The sequence below is a fragment of the Ascidiella aspersa genome, chromosome 2 (assembly GCF_963924565.1).
Source record: "Ascidiella aspersa chromosome 2, kaAscAspe10.2, whole genome shotgun sequence".
NCBI lineage: Eukaryota > Metazoa > Chordata > Ascidiacea > Phlebobranchia > Ascidiidae > Ascidiella > Ascidiella aspersa.
The window spans coordinates 18,155,524-18,177,678 of NC_139448.1; the positions used below are offsets into that span (position 1 = coordinate 18,155,524).

General features: G+C 36.5%; 1 protein-coding gene and 1 non-coding gene across 2 annotated transcripts; one reads left to right on the forward strand and one right to left on the reverse strand.

Annotated features, from left to right (window-relative positions):
- On the forward strand, nt 1-21,161 carry LOC146164150 (transient receptor potential cation channel subfamily A member 1 homolog). Its single transcript, XM_083380677.1, has 24 exons — nt 1-27; nt 6,542-6,592; nt 6,988-7,112; nt 8,389-8,512; nt 8,918-9,115; nt 10,057-10,227; nt 10,408-10,606; nt 10,701-10,905; nt 11,119-11,302; nt 12,639-12,746; nt 12,964-13,199; nt 13,288-13,402; nt 13,835-14,048; nt 14,735-14,850; nt 15,136-15,255; nt 16,279-16,419; nt 16,624-16,844; nt 17,177-17,291; nt 17,566-17,700; nt 18,322-18,522; nt 19,285-19,479; nt 19,689-19,757; nt 20,255-20,434; nt 20,692-21,161. Exons 1-24 carry the CDS (start codon nt 1-3, stop codon nt 20,854-20,856), a joined length of 3,615 nt encoding a protein of 1,204 aa, XP_083236803.1. The 3' UTR covers nt 20,857-21,161.
- Nucleotides 11,539-11,613, reverse strand: Trnaa-ggc (transfer RNA alanine (anticodon GGC)). The gene has a single exon. It is a non-coding gene; the product is annotated as a tRNA-Ala (tRNA).
- Nucleotides 21,162-22,155: the final 994 nt, after the last annotated feature.

Sequence of the window (22,155 nt, forward strand, 5' to 3'; positions counted from 1 at the left end):
ATGAGTAAATATATGTTCGTCATTCAGGTAAAACTGAATCATCCGGATATGTACTACGCTACATGACATGCTACAGCGCATATTGAAGACTATGCGCTGGCTAAAATAAGCTTGTCAACCATATAACCAGTTTAGAAGTATTTATCAGGAAATGCTTAATTTTATTGAAATGTCTACTGTGTATAAAACTGCACGGCCACCGATGATCTAGTACTGATTGGTGGTTATAGGTCAAATTAATAAAGTTTTACACACCAAAAACAAAAACTATTCAAGTTTTACAACTTTGTGTATTTCTGCTGTAACAATTACGCCAATAACCTCTGTATAACATTCTAGAACTCATCAATGGAATATAACTCAAGGCAGACACACCGGCTTGTGGATATCAAGAAACCAGCGTATCTCTCTGAATATGTTGAAAAATATGGGAATGGAGAAGATTTAAGCTTGACTCATAAAAGTTCCTCCATGACAAGCGTAGATGATCCAACGAAACTAAATCGCCGCACTTTAAATTTGGTTAGTGTCTGATTTTATATATAGAAACTATAATGCAAATTAGGCTTTGACTGCTCATAACATGTTGAGTGGCAATAAGTGTTATGTCATCGCATTAATCATTTCTGTAATAAACCAAGTAATTCTACTTTCATCCGGTATTTAGGAAATAATACTGAAAAAAACCTGAAGTACAAACGTATTTTTTCGTTTAACTTATAGCATTTGTTAATACTTGGGATTTCATCCCTGAGTTATTTAAAACAAACCAGCATTTATTATTATCTAGATTAGTGTTTTTCAAACATTGGCAGCTTGCGGCACAGTATCAAATTTAACGGTAATGGATTAGATCAGGGGTGAGCAACTATTTTTTACCTCGGGCTCCATGAGAAACGAAATATGTTGTAGCGGGCCGGATTAAAAATAGGTTCTCAAATACGCGCAATATGAAGTCATACTGTGACGCAATAAAACAAATAAGCTAAAAACCTGTTATTACGTTAGGAGTTGTGCGCAAATGCGCAACTGAAGTCGAATTTAAAGAAAAGGCGACAGGGCGTTGCGGGAAGCGCTACAAAATTGCGGCTATTTGTTTAAAACGTAAATTTAAATTTAGAGAGGGACATGACGCACTGAGCACAGTAAACATATATGTAGGCTACAGTGCTCTATATATTGGCATTTATCAAGTTATGGGAAGCGTTGACCTAAAATGAAGGTAAAATACGTAAAAAAATTCCCACAAAAAAAATACAAGAAAATTACAATGCTTTTTTATGCATTCTGAGAGGCTTTCAGTTGCCAATGTGTTACTTGTGTTACCGTGACCATATGGGAAATACTGTAGAAATCGGAAGAAACACAAAACAAGGAATTAGCTAAATCAGTTTAACAAAATGTGAATCGGGATGTTTTAGAGATTGGAAAACGGACGTTATACTAATTTTGGTCCATATTATAAAGAAAAAGACGGAATACATTCGACCGAAGCCAAAAAATCCACTTTAAAATATTAGGCTTTAGCGTAACAATCAGGTTTGAAAAAACTTTCTTATGAGAGAGTGCCGCGGTACAGAGGACATCGTTTGCCTGTAAAAACGCGTGGAACATACGAGAAAGACAGATACTTCACCCAAAGCGTGAAAATAAACTTCCATGTTAGTCTATAAAAGAGGCTAAAATTAGACTTTTGGAGGTGTCATGATTAGATTAGTCCCTGGAAAGAGTGTTTATGATGCAACCAAAGATGTAGAAACTTGAATTTACTTAGCCTATGTATTTCAAGGAAAAAGAGCCGCGTTTTTGGCAGGATTGTTAACTTGTGTTCAATTGACACCAAGACAATCATGCGGCGGACCCGACTTTTTATAGGTACTTGCCTTCTTTAGTCTACAGCAATTTTTTTCTTGTAATAAAAGGGTCAATGTAATGAGGTTTTAAACCTCTTCCATTAAATTAACTAATTTTATATTTTCTTTGCCAAACATGATGCAGTTGAAACATGCTTTTATCCCTATCGCAACTGTACGCTTGGCTATTCCTTCGAATTATGTTTATAACGGCTGTGCTGCAGTCGCATTAATCTAAAATACTTTTTAAATTACTTCCTCTTTGTTTACCGTCTAATGGTGTTTTTTATGTTCTAAATAGTAGGTTAATGCCTTATTTTTACTAGTATCGATTCTGCCAAAGTTGTTTAGGTTTAGGAGAAAGGATTGTTTGCTTTCCACTAATGAATAGCCTAAATCGTGTTATAAGTGCGCTGAAATACTGACAGTAATACTGACAAAAAAAAAATTTGTGGCGAAAGAACTAGGTTTAACCAAATATTAGGTGCAGAATAACGCTTTCCTTCCTAAGCTATACTAAGGCCGACAAGTAAGAAAATGGGAAATGGCTATATTTAGTTAGGACACCAGAAGTGTAGGCATTGAAACATATTATAGTTTTAAACATTTTCATTTGAATTGGTTAAACGTGTCAATGATATGGACTGTGTGACGTCGCCCACTATAGCCATAGAGCAGTGGTTCTAATCTGTTTTGTTCTCACGACACACATTTAGTTTTCTGAAACTTGTGCGATCCATATTTGGTATATTACAAATACCCAGAGTCATTAGAATCACATTCTAATACAGTAGGAATCGTCTGTAGGAGTGTTGTCAAAGTTTTTTCAGCTGCGTATAGCCTTTTCAATTAATTATCTGCGTGTGTGACGTACCCCTTAAAATAATTAATGTTTTTAACTTATTGGCGCATGAGAGCCGAATATCCCTAGATATTTCTGGCTTACAACCAGAACGGCAGTGGATAAACTTAAGTTTGCTAGTTGCGATCACTAGCGTCACAAGAAATACAAAATCTTGTGTGTTACGTTCAAACTATACTTATTCCGAAGGGTGCAAAAAATATTTCTTGATCTCCACATAAACGTTAGCAACGATTTCTATGAATCAGGGTTGCGGAAAATATTTTGCCAGTAATTTGTAGGGTACGCGTACCCCACTTTAAGGACCCCTGGGGGTAAGTACACTCCAGTTTGAAAACCCTTGGCCTATAGTTGACTTCGGCTATAGTGACAGCTTACCTATATAGCCATGATTTGCCCTTTAAACTTTAGCCATGATTTGTCTTTGAACTTAAACGGTGAACTAAAAAAACGGGAGGAAACTAGTATTCTTAACCCTAAAGCAAATTCTGGACTTATGACCTGGAAATATTATCATTTATTTACTTGTTTAATCATAGTAATAACGTAATTTGACCTCGATTTTTATCGCAATATTTTTATATTAATATCTAGGAGTGGATTCAGGCCATGCCCCTCCAAAAAAACTGTATTTCTTGCCTATTTCACCTATACGTAAATACAATTTTTTGTGAATTTGGTTGGCGTTTCTTAAATATTTTGATGTATTTTGAGAAATTTGTTTTAGCCCATATGCGTTGTGCGTCTTATTACACCATCGAAAAAATAAATATAAAGGCGTTGTTTCGCATTGCCCGAATCGATAACATCTTTGTAATATAGCGTTTGTATTAAAAGTAACCGCTCTCCAACCTAAAACTTTAACAAATGAACGAACTGTGTAGTGTTTTAAATCAGTGCTCTTCAACATTTTTTGGCTTGGTGAACCCTTAAAATTGTTATGACGAACTCATGCACCCTGTTTGCTTAAAAGGTAAACTAAGGTAAAAAGCAATATGAAAAATCATAATGCATATCAATATCATTATGTCAATTAAACCGAGCGGAGCTGTCGCATCAACATTTTAAGTAAACACAGAGGTTCATTTATACATCAACTAAAACCAACATTTTTTCTAATATACTGAATGTCAAATATTAATGGTTTATTAAAAGTTTATGATGCACCCTTGTATACCTTTTCGTACTGATACACCCCATGCATATTTTGGTGGTGCACCGTGCACACCGGTTGAAGAGCACTGTTCTAAATTACTTCTTCATGAAGTCTAGTTTAGATTAACTTTGTGACGTCAAATTTTGACGTAAGTTTGTGACGTCACGTTATGACGTAACTTTGCGACGTCATCAATTGAAAAATGCAAGCCCCCAAAAAATATCCTGGATCCACGCCTGTCGGTATCTGAATAAACTGTCAACAATCAGACAACCCTACTTTAGTTTGTGATACAATATTATCGTCTTTGTGCAACAAGATGGTAAAAAAGGTTTATGGACATTGACCAGGCTTCATAATTGAGATGCAAGACAAAGCGTATAGGCTGATGTGGCTACGAGACAATAGTTCCAAACTTACAAGACTTTTGTTCTTGCTGACCACTTAGGAATGACAAAAAGTTCCGGTAAGCAAAAATTTGACTCATTGTTGCATCACAAATCACCACAGGCCGGGCCTCCCTAAACTATACTTTTACTAAAGTTTAACTATGGAAATACTTTTTTTTCGCGCGTAGCGCGAACTTTTATTCGTTTTACTATCTATTTAACCAAAGATGATATGCGTACAGTTCAATCTATGTTAAATTAGACTATAAATGCCGTTATTTCGAGAAATATTAGAATCTATTTAATGTGCCGCATGCGTCACATATCCGTTTAATTAAAGTTTTACCAATAAAAGGGTACGACATGACGCATGAGGCACATAAAAGACTTTCGGGTATTGTTAAAAATAACACTTTGTAGTATTTATTCGTCATGTCACGTGGCGCACAACTACATAAAAAACAATTATAAATATCTCGATAAATAGCAACGTGTTATTTTTAAGATCGATTAACAGTATCGTTAACTCAGAGTTTCCTTTGCGGATGCAATAAAACTGCTTTGCGGACTCCTCAGATACCGCGGACCCCAGGTTGAGAACCACCGGTTTAGAGCGTAACATAATTAAATTAAGATAGGGGGTAAGGGTGTCCGATACTTGATATTTCATTCCAATGCGCGATATTGTGGACAAAAAGTTTCCCGATTCAATACCAATACACGTAATTACTATAGTCAAAAAGCAAATTGATCAAATAGATAAGTTAAACGGTAATGATTTTCAGGATATTAAACTTAAGTTTTAAATGCGATAAGAAGCCTATTTATCTACTATTGTTAATGTAATTGTTTCAGCAATTTAGGTTTCAAAGACGAAAAGTTAAATTAGGTCGCAGAACAAGGCTGTATTGCACTAAATGATTTGGTATCGGATCGACACCCCTAGTATTGAGCGACTACTACCACTTCGGATATCGGCTTCGATCTGATATTATCGGACATCTCTAGATCACAGGCAAAATATGTGTATCCGGATTAGGACCAGGGGTAGGTAGAATAATTTTCTCACCTGAACGTATGGAGGTTTTCAAAAATGACGTTATATTGAGTATTGTTACGCCATAAAACAGCAACATCAGCAAACCTGTTGTTCTCGGTCGTTCTTGTGACAACAAAGCAGTTGCGCGTGCGAACATACGATTATTGCAGATTTAGGTGATATTAAGCAGGAAAAGACATATTCACCACGAGCTGACCGTAGCAGATCAATAAATCTCCATTTGCTCCTTAGACTGTTACATTTGCACTATTTGGAAATATTTAACTGCATTGACTGGATCTTAAAAAAAGTGTTTGTTTTCGTATAGGCCGTTGCCAACGCTAGTCGAGTATCCGTGGTTTATTGGGTTAAATTGACGAAAAATATTTTAACTCAAGCACATAAACCAAGTGGAAAGCGTAAAGTGCAAAAAGTACATATATAAGACGTTCAAGAGGTTCGCGTGAAGAAAATCGGTAACGTTTATCGCAAAACCGTAATTTTTTCTTTTTAAAAAATAATTCTATTTTAAATTATACACTAAGATCCCAGTAAGCCTGCATGGACCCTTTAAAACTAGACCCCTAAGGGGTCCATGTACCCCAGTTTAATAACCCCTGTTTACACAATCGCGTGTCTTTAATTGGACAAAGGTGTTGAACATTAATTGCTGTCTTTTTCGCTTGTAATTTGCAATTATCCTATTTCCTGTTTTGATAACATGCTAAATCTTGTTAATTTTCTACAATTCTTTTTACCTTGTATTTTAACTAACCGTTTGCTCGACAATTTTTAAAAATGACCAGCGTCTTGTTTTCCTTTGGCGTTTTATAATTGCCTGTCTTTTTGATATGCCAAAAATATGAACATTTTCAAGAGTCTTGAATAAACACAAAAAAATCTGTATGCTGCATAGGGGGTATGTACAGTATGCCATGTTGACACGATTAAACAACAGAAGAATAATCTAGCAAAGCTAGCCTAATTCGAATTAAAACGATGCTAACAATGCCTTGGCTGGCGAAATATATATATATATATATTTATAGGCCTATATATATATTAAGATCTTTTAATAGTGCGTCTGACCTGAATTGCTAGTTTGCTAGAGTAGTCTGCTGTTACTAATCAGAAATTTAGATTGACATTTATCTTGCACGGGTCAAGGTTATTTCCAACCTATTCAGTGCAGCAATGTTGACACATTTTTTTTATAAATTGCTGTATTTTACATGAACCTAGGACATTGCGAGGCAGTATTCGGCCACTACTGCGAAAAGGGACACTGAAAAGGTGAGAATGCGTGATATTTGCATTGTGAGAACTGATTCCGCTACAAACATATAGTGTTCTATATGTTTGTTGCTGTAAAGACCTTAGCATATTTCGAACTACGCATTATAGTGACATATTTTCTTCGTATTGTGAACTGGGCTGTTTTTTCGTCTTTCTACTAACTTAAATCAACATTTACCTTCTTTTATGTTTCTCGTTGTGCTTGAGCGCCTATTTATAGGCGTCCAGTCATTCGTAAGTTTAAAGTGTGGATAGGGTTTACACAATAGTCACGTTTAAATAAATTCAAAAGTTATAGCATGGATCTTTCAAATTTGCGAGAACAAACAGATAATGCTCAGATAAAACCTGTGTTTGATAATCAAGAAACTTCTACTTACGTCGAACTTCAGATTCTTCGCGAAGGCAATCTTGACGAAATTCGGGAAACGCTGAAAAGAATACAACTGCAAAACAGTGTCTTAGTTAACCAAATCTCCGCTGAAGATTGTCTTTCCCCACTTCACGTCGCAGTAAGGTATGCTGATTCTCCTATTTTTTAAATTTAAACATTAATTATAGAAAGGTATTTTATTCTGTGTTAAAGAGAAATGATGTAATACGTTAATTAGGTTAGTTATTTTCTCAAAAGCTAAATGGTACTTAATGTTTAGCAAACTTAGATACACTTATTTGATTGTTTTTAGTGTTCAAATGTAAAATTATTTTGCGAAAAAAAAGTTGTGGGTACTTTTCATTTACCTGTACGGCAATTAAGTGTTGTTGGCTTTTAGTGTTTCAACAAAATACCTCAGCTATTATGCGAAGTGTATTTACTGTACTTGAAATCGTGCTGTTAATGGTATTTATTTAACTTCAGCTATAATTTCATACTATTCGAGATTCTCGATTAACGAGTTATCTAAGTGGGGCCATGCCTTTAGGATGTGCACATATGTATTAGTCGCCAATTGAATTAACTTCTAGGTTTTTTAATTAACTTCTCCACTCATATCGTATCACGTTTAATAGAAGTGTTTAAAAATAATAAGCTTTATAAGCGTGATTCGATCGCATATTTCCACGAAACCATACATTATTTGCCTGTTTTACTTCCATAAATACAAACATTATTCGTGATTCGCGCAAATCTTACTTAAGTTTTTGTTTTAACTCGTTGTAAGTGGAATCTTTTTAGTACAACTTCGTTTTCTCCATTAAAACGCAAGTATTGGCGGATTCGCGCGAATGGTTTACCTCGTTTGCTTGAATATATTCCGACCAAGATTCAGTTGCTCATTTGTGCACGAGTACGAAGAAAACGTTTCTAAGGGTTTCCTGCAGGGCTGCTGAGTCGAACACGTAGAACTACCCGAGTCCGACGTGCACATGCACAGACGCAAATTTTAAAACTGATATTGCCGCCAACTGAAATTGTAAAGGTAGAACAGCATATGGTGGATATTTTTTAATGTATTGTGAGTGAATGAATTATACGAACCCCTATCAGGGGATTGCTGAAAATCCGCCATAATTTAGTTACGTAAATAGGTGAAATACAGGTTGTAGGTTCGCAGTCGGACTCGTGACTCAACAAAATCTCACACTTGACCGGAGTCGGAATCGGGACTCGGGAGTAGGACTCAGGTTTATTTTATTAGTCGAAGTCGGACTCGGAAGTTTGGATTCGGGTTATTTTAAACCGACACCGCAACCCTGGTTGCCTGTATCGTGATTTGAATACGCCATGAAGTTAACTGTTGGTGACCACCGATGTTGCGTTTCGTGTTTAGTAATGTCGTTTACTGTTCCAGGCGTGGCAACGCGGCGATAACCCAACTTCTGTTACAACATGGCGCCCTTACAAACGTCCACGATGAAGATGAGAAGCAGCCAGTCCATTACGCCGCCAAACATTATAAGCCGATTCTGTCCAAGGTACGGTCTAGCTGTGTTTTTAAATATTAGTAGTCCACGAAAAAACACAGTTGTTTTGCTGATACAGTATTGCGTTAAATGTGGTAAGTTTGACCAAGGCTTAGAACTTTAAATTTTGAACAAACGATTGGCTTCCTAGAAAATCCTTTGCTTGTCGGGTGATTTCCTTAAGCACTTCTAAATGCATCCAGCGTACTACTTCTAGAAAAGTATTTACGTTTATCTTTGGCGATTCAGACTTGAAGCCTTCTTATGTTATAAAACAAAGCCCCCTTACCCAATGTGTAAAACGGGAATACCTAACTATATTCAACTGTTGGTACTTAAATTGTTATAGCATACGATGTATAATATATTAATTTTACCTAATTTATGTAAACAAACAAGTATATCTGTTCTCTACAGTCCGTTGCAGTTACTACTACACCGGAATCGCTGAGACATGGCATGGAAGAGGCGTGTTGTCTCCATATTTTGCTTGAGAATGGAGCCGATGTTAACGCTAGAGATAGATTTCAATCTACTCCTCTGCACTACGCAAGCGACAGAGGCCATTTGGGTGCTGTGGAGATCTTAATCAAGACTGGAAGAGCCAATTTACAGGTGATATTTTAAGGCATGGTCATCACGGATAAACTGCCCTCATCAGCAGTTCAGAACTACCTCGACAAACGAATTACATTTATAGGCCGAGTCCAACAACATTTATACGCCGAGTAATCGGGGTATCTTCAATGTAAACAGTTTATTTGAAATACAAGGTAAAAAGAAACGCAAAACAACAACAAAGCGCTAACATATTTTTGAAAAAGGATTCGATAATTACAAACCAACACAAAAAGAAGACACAGCAAATTTTATGTAATACACTTATCCAAATCAGACATACCCAACTATATACCTAACTATTAAGCAAAACAAATTCGATCTGAATCTAATGCGATAAACCAGGCATGCGTGGCAAATTCTCGCGTCTACTCTTTATATTGTCCCTACGACGACATATAACAGTTAAATGTTGTTGGATGTAATTCAAAATTCTTTATAATATAATTTTAAACTGAACGACAATTTAAAAAAGCTTAATACATTTTTGTTAATTTTGTAAACGATTTTTGTGCACTTTGTTAATGATTTTGTCTTAAAATAATGTTGACAAATTTTGTCCTAGCGTGTATATTTTAACAAAATGTTGACTTATTTCCAATCGAAATATACTCGTAATAGTTCAACAGTCTACATGTTGCTATTGAGAGAGCTCTTTGTAAACTTTATGGTTCCTAAAAATAAAAGAAAAATACCGTTCTAAGCGTAAAGTATTCTAATGTCACGAAGTATGTAGGAAATCTATTCCACGTTATATATTAACGTTCACGAATGACAAGTATATATCAAACATTGTGAGAAAAACTGAACTTAATATAGGCGCCACCTTTGTTCCTCGTTTGAACTTTTAAGCCGTCATAGTGCACAAATTGATTCACCTATCAAACCAGAAATACTTTGAGTTTGCAAAGGAGCGTGACATTTTTATTGTGTTTAAGGCCCGTGACGACCACATGTCGACGCCCATACACGAGGCAGCGAAGCACGGCCACGCTGACATATTGCGCCTTGTTTTGTCCAACGCCAACAACTACTCCAAACTTCTGGATTGCAAAGACGACAACGGGTGTACACCGCTAATCCTTGCTTGCAGGGATGGATTTAACGAGGTCTGTCCATAATTCAATCACATGTATTATAACTGATTTTTTCTTTATTTATGAGATGATTTTAGGCCACCGCACGATAAAATGCTGGACGTTAATTCGAGAGGTTTCATTAGGCATCCATCACAGCAAAATATTTGTTGTATCTTTAAAATTCAGGGTAACACGTTCCACATTTTTAAGGCCGCCGCCGTACTCCTGGAATTTGCCAGAAAAGTAAACTGTAGCGAGGTCGTATCTCGTTTGTTGGATAAGAACAACGACCTTGATACACCCATACACGTAGCTACTGAAAGTGGGTCGGTAGCTACCGTTCGCTTGTTGCTCGAAACATGGGACAAAGAAGTTGTACTGCTCACCAACCGCTACGATGAATTAGCAAGTAAGTTGCTTTAAATACAGAAACCTTAAAATAATAATATATTACAGCTAATCTTCGTACCAGCGAATTTTTGTGATGAATACTCTATGTTCAGAAGACCTTCCGAAATACATAGACATCAGACAAAAGCACGGAAACACCCCTCTTCACTTGGTTGCTCACCACGGAAGCTTGGAGACCCTCACGACGCTTTGTAACGGCAAACCTAACATCGAAGCACAAAACAATAACCAGGAAACGGCGCTGTGGATTGCAGCTCAAAGGAACAACTTAAATATTGCGGAAGCCCTGTTAAACATGCGAGTAACATTTTTACTTTAAACTGTAACTAAATGGGCACTGCCTGTAGTTGTTTTGAACGGGATAAGAATGTATTTTGTAGTGAAACCGTTTACAGTGAGAAAGATTGAATTCAAATATTTGCAACTTTTTACGTAATGATATACAATTAAAGCGGCGATAGGTAGCATTTTTAATCGCTTTAGTCATTATTGATTTAAATTTACACACAGAGGTGCCAATATGGAAATGCGTAACGTGAGCGGAATGACGTCATTGATGGTGGCCTGTAGAGATGGCCATCCAGAAATTGTTAAACTTCTAATTGCCCGTGGTGCCAATACCAGTTGCATTGATGCAAAGGAAAGAAATTGCTGTATATTGGCGGCCGCCGAAGGAAGAACTGACATATTAAAAGTAATTAAATGTGCTTTTAATTGTCTATATTTCTAGAAAATATGATGTTTGTACCGAGACCTAAATCTAAATATTTTTGTAATGTTTTTTTTTGCAAGATTACCACTTTTCATGCATCACAACAGTGGGTATAGCAAACTCAACCTAAAACTATTTAATAGTACACCGAAAAGCCATCGCAGACTCGCCGAAGCTTTCGATCTATGATGCAAGCAGAGCAAGCCAGAAAAACAACTCGCCTGCAGTGAGGTTCGAACTCACGACCTCCGGTCAAGCCGGGACCGTCGCTCTACCAACTGAGCTATGCAGGCTCAGAGAGGGGCGAGTCGAGAAACAACCATGCGCCAATACTTGCACATTTTGTTAGTACAAGCAACTTCACACTGGGGAATCAACAGTCCGTATCAATCAATGAAAGACACACACAAACATATGTGTTTAATAACATCTGTGATCTAGCCCCTCGGAAGTTGCTTTATGACCAACGATTACGGCTTCCGGCTTTTGACGGCTTTTGACCGGAGGTCGTGAGTTCGAACCTCACTGCAGGCCAGTTGTTTTTCTGGCTTGCTCTGCTTGCATCATAGATCGACAGATTCGGCGAGTCTGCGATGGCTTTTCGGTGTACTATTGATACGGAAGCCGTAATCGTTGGTCATAAAGCAACTTCCGAGGGGCTAGATCACAGATGTTATTAAACACATATGTTTGTGTGTGTCTTTCATTGATTGATACGGACTGTTGATCCCCCAGTGTGATGTTGCTTGTACTAACAAAATGTGCAAATATTGGCGCATGGTTGTTTCTCGACTCGCTCCTCTCTGAGCCTGCATAGCTCAGTTGGTAGAGCGACGGTCCCGGCTTGACCGGAGGTCGTGAGTTCGAACCTCACTGCAGGCCAGTTGTTTTTCTGGCTTGCTCTGCTTGCATCATAGATCGACAGATTCGACGAGTCTGCGATGGCTTTTCGGTGTACTATTGATACGGAAGCCGTAATCGTTGGTCATAAAGCAACTTCCGAGGGGCTAGATCACAGATGTTATTAAACACATATGTTTGTCTGTGTCTTTCATTAAAACTATTTAAGTTTCCTAAGTTTCTGCAAACGTTAGTACTATTTTTACTCTCCATTTTTACCAGAACAGCCTGAGAGGAGGAACAAGGTTAAGTCAATATAAATACGATGCATGCTGAATTTTAAATTGTCTCGCCATACTTAAACTGAATACCGTTAATTCCATCACTTGTTTTGCTTTGTTGATTTACTTACTTTACAACTTGCGAAAAAAGAACAAAACAAACAGGGCTTTTCTTTTATATTATGTTTAAACTTTAGATATTGCTGTCCCTGGGTTCCGGCCAAAGCATACTGAACTCGTGTGATCATAATGGAAATACCTCATTACACGCAGCTGCTATACACGGGGAAATTGAATCGATCAAGGCAAGTAAACAGTCGAATGAGAATTTTAATCAATGCGCAAACACAAGTTGCAAAAAAGGATGTGTGGTTGGCAAAATACTTTGTTTATTAAATTATACTTGATTAATAAACCTTGTTTATTTCTGGATGCACCTGTAAAACTCACTAAACTCTGCGTAACTTTTGGGTGCATCTAACTCTCACGGAGCATCAGTAAAGAAACTCTATTTTGTGGCAGGTTCTTTTAACTCAAGGTGCTAACCTGGATCAGAGAAATGACAAAGAACAAACAGCATTACACCTTGCCTCATATTACGGTCGAATAGAAGTAGTGCGTGAGCTCGTTTTACGTGAACGTTCGTTACTGAACGACCAGGACGAGCAATCGCGGACCCCACTGCATTTGGCTGCTTCCAATGGCCAAACCTCCACTATACGGGTCCTCATTCAGCTAGGAGCCAACCTTGGCGACGTGTAAGAAAACCATTAACTAAAATCGTTTGCAAAACACCGGTGAAGCAAATATTTTGCCTTAAAGCTGTAACTCGTTGTTATTTTTTAGCGATAGTAAAGGCCGTACTGCTCTTGATGTTTGCGTCGCTACAGGATGTGAAGAAACGGCTACTATCCTGCTGGATAACTTTCCGCAGCTGGTTCATAACAAGACACGTGACATGGTGATTGGAATCTAAGTTGCTATTACACAGAAACAACGCCATTGAAATTAAAACCAACTTTTGATCATTACTTTTGTGCTAGTTGTTGACTAATTTTCACGTGTTTACAAACATGCTTAGTTGTAATGATAGAATTAAAATAAAGTGCCGTTATTTTAAATCAGCTTCCTTGGTGGCATCTTAAAGGCATAAAAATATGTATAATGAATTGATCATAGGTTGGCAAACCTCTTAAGCCGTAAAAACGTATATATACCGCCCCATACGCTATTTCTAAGAGCTTGTAACTTTACAAGTCCTATTTTTTGCGGAAACGGTCTGAAACATACCAAGCGAAAGTAAACTATTTTCAATGACGAGCTGCAAAAATATTTTGCTTCTAGTGGGTAAATGATTCGCAAATGCTAATACAGGCGATAAAATTATTTTTAGGAAACGCCGCTACATTTAGCCTGTCAATTTGGCCACCGCAAAATCGTGAATTTATTGTTAAAACGCAACGCCGACGTCACATCGCGTTTGCCGGATGGACGCAACCCGCTGGATGTCGCTATAGACAATCGTCACGAGCTTTGTGTACTGTCGCTGATTCACCACGTCTCATGGAAGGAGTCGCTCAAAAACGCAACAAAGCTTGACAACTCAGGTTCAACTTTTTTTTCTGACTGTCATTTTATTCTGAGTTTTCGTGCCGGGATTATATATTGCCTTATGCAAAATAAACATAAGTGAAATAAGCCGAAAATAGGCATAAGGGTCATATCGTGATGTCTAAAGGATGAACGTCTTCAGAAATACCTTAATTTTAAACAACATATGGCAGGCCAGGTTAAACGATCAGGCCGTCTTTGTATTTATCTGTTTTTAATGTATTATTTTTTATGTTCTTCCGGCCTTCAAAATATCATAAATTTGATTGGGGATATTTTAGCCCTATTCAATTTGTAATTTTAACAACGTTTTTCGTAGATAAACTTTATTTTATCCCAATATTTATATATTACGTCTTTTCCATTTTTCAAATGTTGGATTTGAAAAGTTTAACCGCGGATAAGCCAACAGTAGGCCTGCTATTGTTTGCTTTGCTACTTCTGTTGCCATTTAAAACTATTTTAATAAATAATTATGTGTAATAAAAGTAGTTAGTTTCAGTTTTCTGCTGACAAGCGATTTAATATATTGTGCAACACAAGATACATGCAAAGCGAAACTGACAAGAAAAAATGCCAAGAACAATTCACCTATAAAAGGAAAAACAGACGCTTCTAAAAATTTAACAGTTTTCCAAGGTTTGTATTTTGTATTTTGGCTTTATGGCTTTCGTTTTAATAGAGGTCACGCTGACACCCCTTCGAAAGCTGGTCGAGGATATGCCCGATGCAGCGGAGCTGGTTCTTACCAAGTGCATGACGACCAATGATTCGAGGCCTGAGGATCCATCATATGCGGTTTGTTCGAAATGCCAAAATATGTAGAACATAAAATCTATTCGATTAATAAGAAAGGAAAAATAGTTTTATTTCAACTTAATAATAACATATGTTTTCAAAATTTCGGTAATTCAGAAATGTTTTAACTTTTTTAATGTAAAATGTTTTCATGGCATTTTAGAGGCATATGTTTTCTGTAAGGTAGTTGCAGCGGATAATTGTCTTCTTAAAAAGTGCAAGCAATTGAAAAGACAACCTTTTTTAAAATCATACTTATTGAAAAAAAAATGTGATTTATCTTAGATTACTTTTAACTATGAGTTTCTTGATGATACGTATGAGATTCCGACTTGGATAAGGCAAGATCCAACGGACGACAATCAACGAAATAATAGGCCGAGTTATCGCAACAGGGCGTATGAGGTATTTTATAAATTATGCAATCCAAATAAATATTGTTTTGTTGTTATCGACAACCTAAGATTTATGTGGCATTGGCCAGAGACCGAACGTTTAATCTTCTGGTCGACGGTTTACGTAAGAGTCCTGTCCGGACGTAAGTGTCCTGGCGGTACGTGTCTGTCCTATCCAAATGCACGCCAAAGTATGTAGCCTCGTCGTGGAAATGAAAAGTTCTTCAATTGGTATGAACGGATAGCTCACGTTTAGCCTCCTTGTTGTTGAGGTGGAAGAAACCGATGTCGTTTTGGATTCGCTTAGCTTAGTCTCCACTTGTGGTGGGAGTTGGACACGACCGACAAATATTTGCTAAGTCTCTTAACACTCCGTCAATTCCCGTCAACATACAAAATCGCCAAATCATCAGCATACGCATACTTCTTGGAGTTTGTGGCGGGAAGATCACTGATGTAGAAGTTAAAACGCCAGCACTCGTCCCTCTCTGGAAGTGTCAAGCCACTGGCGGTCACCGCAAATGCCAGGTCTGGGTTTGTGCCGGTGTTCCAGCGGGCCTTCGGGTGAAAGCGGGTGAAAGCCTTCCTTGTACTAGTTTGGTAGACGTTGTCCAAAGGGTTTCCTGAGGGGATCAAGGATTTGTTGTTATTGGCAAACTGCTCGATGAAGTTAAGCTTGGTTAAGGCTTCTACATTTAGCTGTATAATGTTGAACCCACCAACACTTTTCACCGGGGTTTCGCCGTGGACGCCATGCTGGATTTAAGTCCTTGCCGTCTTGCGGTTTCTTCGGATATCGAACTGCTTGGCTAAGCGTAGGCTACTGCTAAGTCCAGACAAATTCGAGATATCTGTGCTCGTGAATGTACGACAGAATTCATCACATCTTAAGTTCACGTATAGCTGTTTAAATGTATATTTTTTGTCATGGTTTTGATTTAATAGGCTTTATAAATTGCAATTATTTTGGTGATTTTAAAAACGTTTTATGGCTATTCTAGGAAAATTATGGATAAATGTAATTGTTTTGCAGTTGGGTTTCAACGACGATACCAACGCTGAAGCTTCGTTTGATCATGATAGAAAACTTTCAAAATCAAAACTAAGCAAACAAGCACAACCGTATTGCCAGCACAGCGCTACGGTATTGGAAAACCATGTCTTAACAAAAATGGTGAGTGAGTGTCCTTAATACCATACTGATAAATAGTTAAAAAGCAACCCACAGAAATAAGTGTGTCGAGATACAGGGATGTCACCTTCATATTGATAGTTTACAAAATTTCACTTTTTTGACCTTTGTTGGTCACCCGATGTCTACGCCCTAAATGTTTGTGTTTTTTTCAATGCATTTAAATTTATATATATTTATCGAAAGGTTTTGTCAAACAACGTTCGACTGTTACATCACCCGACGGTATCCAGTTTGCTCAACCATAAGTGGCGAAAGTTTGCTCGCTACATCTACTGGGCTAATCTGATATTCTACCTTATTTTCTTCCTCGTGCTGAACATCTACATGTCTGTGACTCCGCCTCGGTTTGCCATAAACATAACTGAAACCACGACCCAGGTGGAGGGTGGAAACGACTGTATAATGTACGTTACTGAATTTATATTAAATATACAGTTAAAAGCGTGTATTCACGATTAAAATGAAGACAAAAACAAACAATTCAACAATTGTTTTTAATGTTTTCTATCGTAATATAAAAACAATCTGATTGCTTTCTTACATTTTGTGTTATGTTGTGGTAAGATTCACTGTCAAAATATTCAATTATCATATTCATACTTTCCAACTTTTCTTTAACAATCTATAGAGTTCTACAGTAAGCAGTATACGCAGAATACGGTCGGTATAAGAGTTTTGAAAAATGTCGCATAAATTTAGGCTAAGTGTTAATTTATCTTTTATTTACGTACCGCAGGGTTATAAATGACGCTCAGGAGGTTTGGGGTTCTACTTGTATACCACCATCTAACGTTCGGTATGTCTTTACGTCACTTATAATAGCGGTTTCTGCCATTCAATTGGCGAAAGAGGTAAGCAATTATACTCTTTTACTAAAAATAAATAATCCATAAAAATGGTAACAGGCAACCAACGATAACTGTAGAATCAACTATACCTACAGCAGGATCATACGTAAAACTATAGTATTAAGACGATTGACACAGTCAAAATTGTTGCTGCATTCCAAAATAATATTCAACTTTTTGTTTACTTCTGAAATACTACCTGGTTAAACTGTTTTAAAAACCGCTCAATAACGTTTTGTAAAAATCTGTTTACACGTCAAGTTGTCTACATTTTTAGGCTTTCCAAATGTACCACCAAAAGATGAAATACTTTCTGGACTTCACAAATGTTATTGAGCTGATTTTGTACAGTCTATCAATTCTTGTTTTCGTCGATATTGACCCTCTCGCTCACCAAACTGGCCTTAGAGAGGTTTGTTGATTAACGTGAACATAAATATATTTATACTGAGGAGATGCCTAGCTTTTTAACAAGACCGATTTTTGAATTATGATAAATATGTTGGTTGAGAAAGAAAAAAAAATACGGAAGACGTGTACTTTTTAGTGATGTGGCCCTCTAAATCAGACTTGCCAAAAACCGTCCGCGTCTGGCCCAGCGAACAATATATTCGTCCCGCGGCTCATTTTCTATAAAACTATTAGAATGTAAAAACAAGGCATTACGTTTTTTATCTTGATATTATTGAATAATTAACACTTAAACGACAAACTCATTTCTCAATACTCTTACCAGCTTGTCAAACAATGCTACCGGTTCTCTTCAAAGAAAACATCACTCTTCATTTTGTGTGTATTTCAGATCTTATTTTGACCAGGCCCTCCAAGCAATTTTATTATTCATATTCGCCCTCTGCCTTCTGTCAATAATTGCCCACCTCAGATCTTAATTATTTGTACAATATTTTTTAAGGCTATTCGTGTGGACAGCCGTCATAATAATATAACATAAAAAAGGCCAGTCGGTATTTTTTCCTTAACGTGACAGACAAAAATGGCAAATATGTTTTAATTAAAATCAAATTGATAACAGAAATGGCAGTGGGAATGCGGAGCTTTCGCAGTTTTGCTCTCTTGGTTTAACCTTATTTTGTACGTACGACGCTCCTCTTGGCTTGGAATATACGTCTTCATGGTGATTAGTGTCGGTTTCACTTTCCTGAAGTTTGCCGTGGTACTTTTCTTGTTCGTCGTCGGCTTTTCAATGGCGTTTTATGTTCTTCTTCAAAATCAGGTTTGGTTAATTTATTATCAGCTAATATTATTTTGATATTTTTGTCATTTAAGTTGTTTATGTAGTTTAAAAAAAATAAAAAAGGATTACAATGTTACCTCATAACGTGATATCATGAGACAAGTAACCTTAAGACAATTCTTGTGGCTATTAACCTCGTGCGTATTATGTGAAACTGGATTGAATCTTAATACATTTAAGGGTATTGCGGCAAACGTTCGAAAACTTTTATTTGTTGTTTAGTTTAAATTGAGAAAACTTTTAACTGAGAAGAAGGTGTTACACTTTGAGCACACAACAATGGTTAGCACATTGCTCGATTTATTGGCATTTATTAACGATAATTTTGGTAAAGAATTTTACGTAAAATCGCCTAATACAAAAACAAGTTTATCCTCTTAAACTGCTAATTTTTGAGTGGTGTAAATATATACAGATCTCACTTACGATAAAATGGCCACACCACAAAGACGTTATTAGTAAAACACGATTGATTTAGCAGTAATTGCCGAAAGAGTTTAGGTCTTTCAGCAGGCGCTTTCTTTATGGTCATAGAATGCTACGAACAAAAATACTTTCGGACAGCGCAATTAAGTCTATCAGTAGTTAGTTTAAGTTAAAGAAAAATATGATAATATGAATAGGCACGTTGTATTCTCTTGATGTTATGTCCAGTTGTCTCCTCCCCTCTGGGCCGACCTTCATACTTGTTTTACCTTGATAATTTACCAGAAACGGTTTAAGCTGTTTAATACTTTGCAGTACGCGTTTTACACTCCACTGTCTTCCATCGTGAAAACATTAGTGATGATGATAGGAGAAATGGATTACGCAACAATATTCCTGGCCCACTATGAGAGCACCCTTTATCACGAGGTGGTGCAGTACGACTCTTCTTCCAACGTCATCTTCGTTGTATTTGCTATTTTTATGGGTTTGCTGCTTACCAATCTGCTGGTGAGTGTTTATAGCGCGCTGTTGCCGAAGTTAAATTATCCACGAAACTAAGTGGGTTTCTTTAAGGCGAAACTTTTTCCACTATTTTTCAGTAATCAAACAGTTTCCACTATTTTTCAGTAATCTGTCGATAGATACATGCGTTACCATGGAAAGATCCATGCGAGATGCGATATTGCTTACGCTTGATTAACTATAACCGTTTATAGGTCGGTTTGGCAGTCGACGACATTTCATCCGTTCAAGACCAAGCTTCACTAAAAAGAGTTGCACTCCAGGTTGTTTATAATATCATTTAGATGGGCGATATTATGATTTTGCCTATTTTATTACACATTTTGTTTAATTATATTTTTTGAAATAGGTATATCAATTGTTATGAACTTATGGTGATTGTTGGATTATCTCTTGTTTTCTCATGCCATCCGTACGTTGTGTTGCACGTTGTCTACATGCCTAATGCTTAGTAGTATTTGTCTACATGCCTAATGCTTAGTATTGTTTTGTACTGTTTGCTATCCACCCAGCTATTTTGGTAATGATTTTCTAAATACAAATATTTAAATATAATTTATAAGGTGATTCTAGCAAATGCCACTGTTTAGCAGCACCCAAATTGTAGTCATACAAATAAAATTATTGCGAGCGTGGCAAACATAAAACGGTTTTACAGAACTTTCTACATCTGAGACATGCAGTGGGTCACCTTGTTTATTATTCAGAACAGATGGCAAGATAGGTTTGCAATTCTTTAACAATCTGTAGTTTTTTTAAGATCGATGGCATCCTGGATATGGAATACGCTATGCCGCTATTTATCCGCCGGCGCTGGGTGGCGCTACAGCGACGCGTTGAGCCAAACAAATTCGCAGGAAAAAATGGAATTTTAAGGTGGTTCTTAGAAGAAAAGGAATTGAAACAAAAGTACATACAGAACACGATATCTCCTCCAAGCGTGAGTAGAACTGAATAATCATTTTAAAATCATTAAACGTAATGAATAAAGTCTGTTCAACATATTACACTACCAGTTTGCAATTTGGTTAGCCTACGTTCCCTTTTGTAAAGCATGTAATTCAAAATGCTTCAATATTTTTAATTATATTGTTAGTTCATTTGATTTTGGGGGCTAAGTGCTTTATACTTTAAATTTTAGGTAGATTTGTTTTTACACGGTTACAACATGGTTTTGAATATTAAAAATGTTTTCAGACTGAATTGGATAAACTTCAAAGAGACATTCGGGATCTAAAGCAAGATGTAACAGCCATGTTTACAATTATGAAGGGATTGTCTAGACAACGAACTATTATGCCTCATGGCATCAATCAAGATTTTCCTGAATCGAGTACAACACAAACTAAAGACTTGACATAGTGAAACGCTTCTTTACATGTTAAATATCAAAACAATCTTACGAGGAGGGCGATTATATCCAACAACTGAGAGATTTTTAACTACAAATTTAAAATTTTGACATATTTTCACCTATTTAGAATAAATTGATTTTCACACAAAATATTGTATGAAGTACTGCATTAATGCCTTGGCGTCGTCAGCCATTTGTTTTTCGTGTTTTAGTAACAACCGATCGAAATCAAATCAGCTATTTCTTCGGGGTATGCAAAACTAATGAAAATGCTTTGTAAAATTTTTTGACATATCAAAAAGACATAAAACTAAATAGTGCCAAAGAAAAAAACAAGACGCTTGTAATTTTACAAAATTGCTTTGGTAAATAGCAGGGTAAAAAGAGTTGCAAAAAAATAACATAGACTTGCATATTATCGAAACAGGAAATTAATGCTTACTCTATGGTTCCCTTGGTCTTTTTTGTAATAATTTATTTATGGAGAATTTTTGTTAAATAATATTGCGAAGCAAAAAACTTACATCAGTCGAAGATAACGTAATACAAACCAAGAATAAAATGCAGAAGTAATGTAGGTGATTTAGAGTAAGATATAAACTTTTAAAGCAGTGGAAAATAAAGATCATAGTCCTCGTAAGCAACAAGAGAGAGAGGAGGGGACTGTTTTGCATATTTTAGGAAACAGCATTCTACGTGTGATCGAAAACCTAATTTTCGGTCCGCTTCTTTTATTATAAGACAAAATAAACGGTAGAATGTATATAAAGTATGTGTAGGCAAATATATCACACTATACTCAGGGTGAAAGTAGAATAATCAACTTACCGCAACGCAAACTTTCCAGAGGTGGCGTCAATAACCTTGGGTTATCGTTCGTTCTCGAGTGCCAATATGGAACTTAAATTATATATTCAAAAATATTGCTGATTAGCCTGCTAAAAAAGTAACTTGACCTGCTAAAAACATTTTTTAACTAAACGCTAAGAACTATTTTACCGGAACGTTGTTCCGGATAGTTCCGGCTTACTTTAATCACTTAACTATAAAGAACCCAGATTTAATTGATATTAAATAATCTTGCTGTTTCTAAAAAAATAAGTACAATGGCATGAAATTCTACGAATGCGACAATAAAACTTGCACAAAGCGTTGATTGTTTTGGAAAAATATTTGCTCGTATAACGGCAACAGTCTTTAAAATGCGCTCAGGCAAGTTTTAATTTTACGAAGTATTTGGTATAAAATGTTGCAACTAGTTTAAAAATTAAAAATTAGAAATAATACGAGCATTGGCGCCGTGTATG

Bases quoted from the DNA above. Each gene is read 5' to 3' on its own strand.
- LOC146164150 (XM_083380677.1), top strand. From the start codon at position 1: ATGAGTAAATATATGTTCGTCATTCAG. The intron at 14,851-15,135 runs GTTTGTTCGAAA...GATTTATCTTAG, and splicing joins CTGAGGATCCATCATATGCG to ATTACTTTTAACTATGAGTT. The intron at 16,845-17,176 runs GTACGTTACTGA...TACGTACCGCAG, and splicing joins GGTGGAAACGACTGTATAAT to GGTTATAAATGACGCTCAGG.